At 50.7% G+C, this 10,656-nt stretch overlaps 1 protein-coding gene across 3 annotated transcripts; it reads left to right on the top strand.

Moving 5' to 3' along the window:
* Positions 1–4,167: 4,167 nt before the first annotated feature.
* TMEM200C (transmembrane protein 200C) lies at positions 4,168–10,260 on the top strand. 3 transcript variants are annotated; one of them, XM_033178283.1, is made up of 3 exons: positions 4,521–4,611; positions 4,835–5,431; positions 7,502–10,260. In XM_033178283.1, exon 3 carries the CDS (start codon positions 7,596–7,598, stop codon positions 9,459–9,461), a length of 1,866 nt encoding a protein of 621 aa, XP_033034174.1. In that variant the 5' UTR covers positions 4,521–4,611; positions 4,835–5,431; positions 7,502–7,595; the 3' UTR covers positions 9,462–10,260. The 3 variants fall into 3 exon arrangements, with proteins under 3 accessions (XP_033034177.1, XP_033034174.1, XP_033034175.1); XM_033178284.1 differs by having other exon boundaries at positions 4,528–4,611; positions 5,194–5,431; XM_033178286.1 differs by lacking the exon at positions 4,835–5,431 and having other exon boundaries at positions 4,168–4,611.
* The last annotated feature ends 396 nt before the right edge of the window (positions 10,261–10,656 follow it).

Genomic DNA, 10,656 nt, shown 5'->3' with positions numbered 1-10,656 from the left:
TTCGGCTTGGAAACACTATCCTCAGGCTTTGAAGTTCTGTTGTTCCATCCAGGCTTTGCTTGTGTTTTCTTTTTCTGCTTATTCTCTTCCAAAATAAACTTAATGTTGCATTTCATGTTTTCTTTCTTATCAAGCCCTTTCGTCCTTTGCATGTTCCATGAGAAAATTGAGAAGCTATCAGGTACACTGTGGCGGGGCTGCAAGTAACATATAGTTATCAGGTACGCTGTGGCGGGGCTGCAAGTAACATATAGTTATCAGGTACACTGTGGTGGGGTTGCAAGTAACATATAGTTATCAGGTACACTGTGGTGGGGTTGCAAGTAACATATAGTTATCAGGTACACTGTGGCGGGGCTGCAAGTAACATATAGTTATCAGGTACACTGTGGCGGGGCTGCAAGTAACATATAGTTATCAGGTACACTGTGGCGGGGTTGCAAGTAACATATAGGGTGCCTAGTTAAATCTGAATTTTAGGTAAACAACGAATAGTTTTTTAGTGGAAGTGTATCCCATGCAATAGTTTTATTTGCTAAATCTAGTGACTCTAGTTGTATGCCTATTGTTTTATTTTGTCATTTTTTTTGTCATTTTGATTTTTATTGGCAGAGGTATGAAAAGGGTAAAGAAGGAATGAAGAGGGGTGATTTTGTATCCTGTTTTTGAGCTGGGGTTGACCGTTTCTGTCTTCTTATGTAGAGATGTCATACAAAGCCTCGAAGGTCCTTTCTACGAAATCTTCCAACTTCTGGTCTGAAGAATGTCCCTTGGTTGTGTTTTTGCAAATTTCTAATTTGACTACAGTGCGCCATGAGTTTGAAATCTGAGTTCTTGAGCAAATTGAAATTAAAGGGTCCGGGTTAATTGCAAAATGAGCAAAGTTGCAATGGAGAAAGTGTTTTCATTCTCATATGGAGCAAGCTTTCTGGAGTGACACTGGACCTATGTCATGTGGGTAGGAGTAGTTCAATCACAACAGCTGATCCTGTAACCCTACTTCAGAGATAATAAGTACAGATACAGTTCCATGTGGACCCCAGAAAATAGGAATGGAACAGGAGAGTGAGGGTATCAAGCTGGGAGATGTGAGGACCAATAAGGTGACAGCTAAGTGTAATGAGTGCTTACTATGTGCTAAGTATTAGCCTACACTGACTACACTCTTTAAATCCTTACTACAATGCTATGAATAGGGTATCAGTGTCATTATCCCCATTACAGATGGGGAAACTGAGGCAGACAAGATTAAGTAATTTAGTTAGTGGAGGAGATAAACTGGCTCCAGAACTCACAACCCTAAACTACTTACTTCTGCAGCCTGTGCTATGTGTGAGAGAAAGGTGTGCACGGCGGCAGGAGTTGCTGAGCTGTTGGTATAAGCAGACTCCCCTTCTCTGGCACACTTCTGGAGACCAAGAAGGTCCTGTGTGTGCCCATGGCAGGCCACTGTCTTCCCCTACGCAGCCCTGGGAGCACAGGCAGGTGAGTCAAGCACACCAGGCTAGGTTGGTGAAATGATCAGGGAAGTAAATGAGATGTGAATAAATTATGAGACTGAATAAATTATATAAGGATTCTTTTTAAGAAAGAGCAAATGAAAGGTTGCAGGTCAGAATTTAATCCAACTAAACTAAGCTAATCTTTATCCTCTTCTCTTTTTTTCCCAGGGCCTTCATTACACTCCCTGCTACAAGGTCAGAAGGTTGTGCCGAGCTCCACAATCTGGAGGCTCTAGTGGATTATTAAGATTAGGTAGCCATAGCCCTTCAGTCCTCAGCATGGTGAAAGTGCGGTCCCACAATCTCAGAAATCATCCAAACTGAAATGGCCAGTGAAATTAAAAGGAAAATGACTCCAGAAGGGCCAAGAGTATCCTTGTTCCTTTAAAAGTAACTCTACATAACTTGAAAGCCCCGGGAATGTATGTTGATTCTGTATTTACAGAGGGGATAAAGGACTCCACTGGAAACAGATGGGATCTGTTTGATTTCCTCTGATACCATGAGCTGAAAACAAAGAAAATTACTTAACGTGATAACACTCAGGTTAAATAAAACAGTTCAAAATTCCAAAAAGCCCAATTTGGAAGGAAGCCTTTGAGTCATAAGCCATACATTTTGTTGCAATCATCAACATAAGAAAAAACTAGCTATGTCCCAAGGCCCTTTGTCTAGAAAAAAATTCTTTTCTTCTCCAAATCCCTCAAATGAGTTTTAAATGTGCAAATGATGGCTATAATTTACACAGAAACTTGAAACTATTAGCAGTTTAATCCACCTAAAATCCTAATGAAGTTCTGCAGTATTATTCCTGTTTGTACAGCCCAGCAAACAGAGGATAGGAACTGCCACCCATAGACTCTGGCAGCTAGCTGTGCAATGAAATGAGACTGTAGGCCCAATCTTTGTACACAATACCAGATTATTATTGGTATTCAAGAGATCTGGAGGTTCAGAGCCAAAACATCTTTAGAAAACGACAACTAGATCTTATGATTTCTCCTTTGCAGTGATTTCTCTAAAAAGAAACAACCCAATGTGAGATTTAAAACTTTCCCTTCATTACGGTTTGTTTTCTAACAGCCTGAATCTGAGCAGGAATAGGTAGGGGGAAGGCGGTGGGTTCCGGACACTCTGATCATCATTCAGATTCGTTATTTGCTTGAAAAGGGTGACAGAGGCCACCTTTCCAACAGGTGAATGCAGGGTTGCCTTTTAGAAAACACTTCTGCTTCGTTCCCTCCTGTCCCTCACCGTCTCTATCCCCATCTCTTAGATCACTGTTCACATTTATATCATTGAACTTGTAAATTTTTTGTCTTTATTGTTCTTTTTGAAACGCGTCTGCTCTAGATTTAAGCACAAGTGAATGCTGTGTATGTGGGGAACAATCTTGTAAAAGGAGCTGTGGGCAGCAGAGCCCTCCTGTGTGGGTTTTGTGGACCCCTGAGCAGCAAAACTCAGAATATGTAACACCCACCCAATTTTGTCTGGATCCAAAATTTCAGACAGCACTTGCTTCATCTGCTCTTCTGTTCCTTTCTTCCTGAATCCTGGCTGCCTCATTTCAACAGATAATTGAAATCTTTCTCACTTTCTCAATAATCTTTGGGGAAATTCCACTTTGAAATTATCTTTTCCCTGTCATTTTTACTTTACAGTTCAGAGGACAGGGATGAGCTAGGAAACAGGATCTCTCTCTCTCTCTCTCTCCTTCTCTCTTTTTTAAATGACGTAGGGAGTTTGGACATCCTCCCTACCCCCACCTCCCCTCTTTGATTCTAACCTGGATTTCTGGAGAATTATAGTTTTCCTTTTAACGCTTGCTGATTACCGGACTGGGAGGAGCAGGAGGGGCTGCTGCCCAAGGAAGAGCCCAGGAGCCCATTCTGATCTCCGAGGAGCCCCAGCTGCCGGGTCCCGGTCAGGCTGGTCACAAAGCCCGGCGGGGCTGAAGCGCGAGCACATCTGACAGCGCCTTCCACGCGTCCCGCGGTGCGCCCGGCTCGGCGGGGGCGGCTCCACTCCGCCGGGGCCCGAGTTCGTTGGGGGACAACTTACTGTGCTGGCCGAGCATCCACACTGCAAACTCCCAAGCGGGAGGGGGAAAACAACCCAGGCTGTGCCGTGCCGAGGAGTAGAGGCAACAAAAGACCGAGACACGAGGGGAGGGAGGCAGACACGGAGGGAACGCGGACTCTGGCCCTTCGCTTCCCGAGAGCGCCCCTCGGATGCTGCTGGGGAGACCCTCCAGGCCTCTCTTTGGTGCCTCTGGGGCCCGCGGCTCAGACAGGTAGTTGGAAGAAAGAAGAACAAAGCTGCCCGCGGAGGCAGGCGGCGGTCTCGGGGCGCCTCGGGGCGGGAAGAGCCGAGGCCGAGGAGGCGCCCCGCGCCCCCTGCCCCGCGGCCCCAGCGCCCTGCGTCGACTGCCTCCGCCGCCTCCCCTCGCGCCTCCTCCTCCCAGGGGAAGCGGTGCTTCCGAAGGGACGGGCGGCGGGCGGCGGGCGGCTGAGGACGCCGGGGAACGGGGAAGGCCGGCGGCGTGGGGGGGCGCTGGGGGAGGGGGCGGGACGGGGGGCGGAGGCGCCCCCCCAAGCCGCAGAGCCGGCGGGCCCCGACCGCCACCCTGCCGCAATTTCCCTGTGTCATGGCTCCGGTCTCTTAGCAACAGCCGCCAGTCCGGCCGCCCCGAGCCGCCGCCGCGGGCTCAACTCCACCCGGCGGAGCCCGGCGCGGAGCAGCCACACAAAAGAGGCGCGAGGGCCGGCGGCGCCGCCTCGGGGACCCGCCCGGGAGCGCCGCGCGAGGGGACTCAGCGAGCGGGAGAATGAGCGGCCGAGAGGAGGGCTCCGAGGCGGGATGAGGGATGCAGAGGACCTGACACTTCTTGGAAACTCTTGGAAATGGCTCCCGCCACAGCGCCGGAGGGGGCTGCGAGTCTGGGGCGGGCGCTCGCCCCTGCGGGGCTGCTGAGCCGCGCTTGGATGCAGGGCCCGGGGGCGCTGTCCCTGCGCTCCGCCGTCGGCTCGGGCTGAAAAAGTTTCTCCATGGTTCCTTTGTGTCGCCCGAGAGCCCGTTCGCCGGCCCCGACCTCCCTTGGTCTCCCTGGGTAAGTGAGCTATCTTGTGTGCGGAGAGTGCTGCCATTTTGAGCAATTCTGCCAGTCCCCAGCCCCTGGGGGCCCCTCCCCGCCCCTCGGGTCCCCGAACCCCCGCTCCCCGGGCTAGGGTTCCGGGAGAGGCTTTTTCCTGGGCTGGCTACACGGGATGCGCTGCCCAGAAAAAGCTAGTTCCAGATTGCTCTCACTTCGCTGCTGCCTGTCTTCTTTCCAGAGGCGGACTCCCAGCTGCTGCACTCATGTGACTCCGGCCAACATCAATAAGCAGACCAAAGCCAGGGGCCAGGGGGTCGCCGCCCTGCCAGTGAGGGACCGGGGGTCGAGGACCTGGGTTGGGTGCCCGGCACAGCACAGCGCTGCCAGCCTGTGGGCTCCGAACCTCCGAGCCTCAGAGTGGGGCTTAATCCATCATGAGCGGAGAACTTGAATGTCTCTCTTGGAAGCAGTTGTATTTTTAGACCTCCCTCCTTTGCTTTCCCCATCCTCCATTCTTTAACCACGGTAAGACCAGCTCCAGGCAGTAAACTGAGAGGGCAGCCAAGCTTGACTGCTAAGTTTGTTTTCTTTCATTAGGTATAAAGGAAAACCTCAAAGGTGGGTCTCCCGTGGCATCTGACCTTTGTCTGTATTTCGTGTCAGATGGTGACACATTAAAAGGGAGTACAGCCTTCAACAGAGCTGAAGGAATAATAAACGAGGGAGTTAATTACTAGCTATTAAACTCATTTTAAAGATGTGCGGTAAAGGACTGTTGAAATCCATTCCTTACATTCTACCGGAGCTAAAGCTGCTTTGCTGAGGAGAAATCCAAGTGAGTTTCCCCTCCCCCAAGACATCCAGCCTCCTGGTGCACCTGATCAATGCCCAACCAAACATGTAGCCTTTCTTCGGTGGGAGAGCCACCCTGCCAACTGAGTCTGAGTTCGCTTCTAAAAAAATGTCTGGTCCTTAAAGCCTTCTTAAGATAACCACGGATCTCCGGATTATTTAAGATGCTGGATTCCAAGGATCACTTAAAACAACAGTCTCTATATTACAACCACATAATAAATGTGCCTATTTATTTGGGATGAGAGATAGACAATATATATTTTTTTCAATCTGTACTTACTGGTGCAGCTTAAAGGTTTATAGATGTATTCTCTATACTGACCCCTCTCTTATCTACCTGGTGATTCTCTTTACTGAAACCCAACTAAGTCCCAAAGATATGTTGATTTGCAAACATTGTAAAGAGCTGATTACCATTTGCATTCCCACTGATGGAGAAAAGATCCTGCCTATATTGATATAATGGAGGAACTCAAGGGCCAAAGCCTTTCACCCAATCACCAATTAAAAGCCAAATTCTACCTACCACACATTTTCAAGGGGGAATTTATTCTAAAACATGAATTATCTGACAAAGGATAGAATAGCAAAAGGCTTGGGAGTGATATTTAAGTCTTTCATTTCATACAATGTCCTTAATTTTAGCATCTCATAGGAGGGAAAACAACTAATGGGACAGAAAATGTTTTACTCTGGAGATACAGCAAGACTATTTTAGAGGTTGCTGAATAACCACCAATATGCATTTGTGAATTTACCTACCCAGGCTTTATTACAAACAACTAAATAAACTTCCTAAGAGTAATCCATTGATTGTTGCCACCCTCCCTTCCTAAAAATGACCTCATGAGAAAGGGATAAGGAGGGGGAAAAAGCAAAAAACAAACAAACAACAACAACAACAAAACAGCTTTGGCTTGGGGGAAATGTCATTCTACAAATCACATATTATGTAGGCTGCTTTACCTAGTTAATTGCCTCCTCATTTGAATACTGGAATTCTGTAGCATGCTCTTGGCACCTTAATAAGGGGTCAGAAAGCTATTATGGCAGAGTGTTAGTTTTTTTAATTGTAATTTTCCCATATGAGAAAAAAGATCTTTCTCTTGGAGATTCTAGGGGACTTCTCAAATTCCCTGATGAAATCTGGCACATGATACCTTTAAGGGAGTTCCTCTGAGGGAGGAAAGAAGGCCAGAAGGAAGAGCTCAGTTACATAAGCAGTTACCTAAAACTAAATATTCCACCCCAAGAAGCTGTCCAGATGTTGCCGGGAGGAGAGAAGGCTGTGCAAGGGATCTGCTTGCACTTAGCTGTAGGAATAGGCATAGATGGGAGACAACTTTGTGAAGGGATTTGTTGTCAGAGTATTGCAATATCTCTGCTGCTTCCCCAGTGATAAACTCTCTGTTAATTATCTGAAGTAAATAAACCGCCTGCCAGCCATTATATGACCCTTTTTTTTTTTGACCTTTAATTTTCATCCAGTGAAATAAATTCCTTTGTCTTTGTACAGTAGTGACTTTCCTGACTGTTTTAGTGACTTTGGGCCACACATTGACAGATTCCCCAGCTTAGAGAGACTTGAAACTCCTGTGGTAGTTCCCTTGAAAAATCTTCCAATTCCAGAAGGATTAAGGGAAAGAACCTTGCCAGGAAGGTCCTTAACCACTACTTTGCGTCCCTACATTTAGGTTTTACTAATGGTTGGAACTCCACTGTTCATTTCAAACCCTCATATTACCCATGGAGTGTGTGGGGAAGATGGGTAGGGAGCGGGGAGAAGAAGGCATACTTTCAGATGGTTTTATCACCACATACTAGTTACTGCAATGTTTTATAACCACCTATTAGTTGCTGCAACTAATAGGTCCCTTCCCTAATGTCTACCTGGCCCCAGCCTCTGTACACGGCCTTCGTTTCAGTTAGTGGGTAAAGGCCCTGGGGTTGGGGGCACACATGGAGTGGGATCTGGGAGTAGGGCAGCTGCAGCGTGAGATGTCACTGCAGCCAAGCCGACACCCTCTGATTGTCTTCCTCTGCTTTGCAGCAGGAGGAGGTGGCTGAGCAGCTAGTGGGCAGTTGCCGCCCTCCCTGAGCAAGCCTCCATCCCAGAGGCTAGTCCTGCAATCCACGAGTTCGCCATGATCGCCACCGGCGGCCTGCTGAGGATTTCCGCCAGAAAGCAGGATCCACTCCGCCCCCCAAGTCAGATCCCCAAGCGCAAGAGGAAAGCCAAAAAGAGGCGCAAGAACGACGTGGTGGTGGTGAAAGGCAAGCTGAAGCTGTGCTCCATCTCGGGGCTCATCGCCCTCTGCGGGATCCTGGTGCTGCTGGTGGGCATAGCCATGGCGGTGGTGGGCTACTGGCCCAAGGCCACGGGGGCCAATCGGGAGGGGGGTAAGCAGCTGCCGCCTGTGGGCAGCAGCCACCGCGTCCCGACCACGGCCAACAGCAGCGGCAGTGGCAGCAAAAACCGGTCCAGGAGCCACCCTAGGGGTCCAGGGGGTGTCAACTCCAGTTCCGCGGGCGCGCCCCGGAGCACGCCTCCTGCACGAGTCGCCTCCCCTTCCTCCTCCTCCACGTCGGTGGGCTTCTTCTTCCGCATCTTCTCTGGCTACCTGCACTCTGACAAGCTCAAGGTCTTCGGGCCCCTCATCATGGGCATCGGCATCTTCCTCTTCATCTGCGCAAACGCGGTCCTCCACGAGAACCGGGACAAGAAGACCAAAATCATCAACCTGCGGGACCTCTACTCCACAGTCATCGACGTGCACAGCCTCCGCGCCAAAGACCTGGCGGCCGCCGCGGCCGCTGCTGCGGCCGCAGCCGCCTCCTCGTCGTCGTCGGCCCCCGCCGCGGCGCCCCCCGGGGCCATCCCGCTCAACGGCTTCCTCAGCTACGTGCAGTCGCGGGGCCTGGAACTGAAGCCGGGGAGCTGCGGTGGCGCCGGAGACGCCTTCGGAGCCGCGGCGATGCTGGCCAAGGGCTCGTGGCCGCCTCACCCCGCGGCCCTGAGCGGCGGCCGCCCCCGGGGCGCCGCGTCCCCGCCGGACCTGGCCTCTTCCCCGCGCTGTCCGCGGGAGCCCGCGAGCCTGGCCGAGGCAGTGTACAGCGTCTACCGCGAGCGCTCGGGCGTGGCCGGCCGTCGTCGGGCCACCGCCGCCAACGCCGCCAACGCCGCTAGCAGCTGCAGTAGTCCGGCGCCCTGCAGCCCACCCGAGAGCTGGGGGCGCCAGAGCACCGCCAGCTCCCTCGTGGACTCCTCGCTGAGCGCCTTCGCGCTGCTGCCCTTGCAAGGGGACCGCGATAGGGACGCGGACGCCGAGGGCGCGAGCTGCAGCTGGCAGAGGCCTCCGGGGGAACGCGGCTCCCTGGAGATCCCGAGGGGCGAGCTTGACCTGAGCATGACCAACCTCCGCGGAGCAGAGGGCAGCATGCGCGGGGCGAGCCAGGAGCTAGAGGAGCCCGAGGGCGCGGTAGCGGCGCGCGCCGCCAGGGGGCAGGGCGGCCGCCTGCCCAGGACCGGCAGGTACGCGGCCTTGCGGCGCCGCAGCACCAGCGGGCTCCCGGACTACCGGGTACCGCCGTCCCCCGAGCCCCCGCCCTCCCCGGGGAGTGCGGACCCGGACTCCAGCCCTCTGACCAAAGCCGCCTCCCCCTCGCCACCCCTGCGGCTGGAGGGCTCGCCCCCCACCAGGCGGGACTCGGGGAGCTCCCAGTCGGATGACCGATCCAGCAGCAATAAGGGCTACACACCCCTGCGGGAGGCCGGCACCTCCTCGGAGTCGGTCTTGGACGCAGTTGCGGGTCAAACGCGAGACTCTGTGGCCGCCCCCGTTCCGGGTGCGGAGCAGAGCTCCCCGGAGGGTGCCAGCCAGGAGCCACCCACGGCCGAGCAACCTCAGCCGGTGCAGAGGCAGTTTACAAACAAGGAGAAACTCTTCATGATTTCCAGGTCTCATGCCATAGGGGTAGAAGAAGGAGAACTGGAAAGCACAGGCATTTAGAGAAAGGAGTGGGGTGGGGGGAGGAGAGAGAGAATGGGAGAAACGGCCACTTGAATCAGTGCATTAACAGTTCCCCGTCTCTTTTGTGGACTGATCCGAGGACATCATTCAATATCCAAAGAGCTGCAGAATGTTATCCTTGAATTGCGTCCACAAGATTCCTGTAGATAACTCCAAGGATTTTGTTTTTTTTTGTTTGTTTGTTTGTTTTTTTAAAGCAAACTAGTCTTTTTATGTCCGATGGTGATTGTATATTCAATGAAAACCAAATGTATTAAAAGGTCAGCAATCTAGTCCATTAGATAAAATTCTTTTAATTTTCTTAGGATCAAAACAATATATTTTTGACAGTAAATGTGCACTTTACTCCAATTTTTTTTTAATCCCTAATTTCCCGACCCGTGTCCTCTGCGCTGGTTTTGCCCCTAGTTGCTTGCGAATGGCAGGCTTTTTTCTCCCTCCCTTTGCGGAACATAGAAGAGTTTGTCTCAGTTCTCTTAGAATTGATGTTACTAACTGAAGTTAAAGCCAAAAGCATGAATAATTCAGGAAAGAGCACTTTCCTTGCCCCACTCCACTCTGCTCACCCAATGCCCAAAAGCTTCTTCCTTTTTTAAGCAGGTGTGTACGTTTTGCTACTAGGGTATGTGGTGGAGGCTGGAGGGGGCCAGGAACTAGATGGACTGTTACATTCCGAAATTTATATCAAGTACACTATGCTTTATTGAGTGTTATCACACCTGTATTGAAAATAGCATTAATATTTAAAATCTTTTTTAATAAAAGAGGTTTCCGAACAGTTAAGCATAATATTGCCTCATTTTGCCTAGCTCATCTGGTACCTCTGAAATATTTTGCTGTGACACTGCTACCAGGACTGTTGTGATCTTCCCCCAAAGTACTCAGCACCATTGTCACATGTCCAGTGTATTTTTAAGCTTAAAATGTAAGGTAATATTTAACATTTGGGAATTTCTCTTTCAAATAGAATGAAACGTTAAGTGAATAGTAATTACCTATGATACTTCTCATTTACCTCCAAGTATTAATTTGCAGAGCACCAGGCTTAATATTCCCTTCCCATCCTCGTGGATATCACTGATTGTAAGTTAATGGTCTTAAATCCATGGCCCACATAGACAAAAATATAATGTTTTAATAATTTGGTAGATTGTTTACACTTGATGTCATTAAA

This window comes from Trachypithecus francoisi, unplaced genomic scaffold (genome assembly GCF_009764315.1).
Source record: "Trachypithecus francoisi isolate TF-2019V2 unplaced genomic scaffold, Tfra_2.0 Lachesis_group19, whole genome shotgun sequence".
Taxonomy (NCBI): domain Eukaryota; kingdom Metazoa; phylum Chordata; class Mammalia; order Primates; family Cercopithecidae; genus Trachypithecus; species Trachypithecus francoisi.
Note: the sequence above shows the minus strand (reverse complement) of the source record. Positions and strands in the feature narration are given on the sequence as shown.

Bases quoted from the DNA above. Each gene is read 5' to 3' on its own strand.
- TMEM200C (XM_033178286.1), top strand. From the start codon at position 7,596: ATGATCGCCACCGGCGGCCTGCTGAGGATTTCCGCCAGAAAGCAGGAT.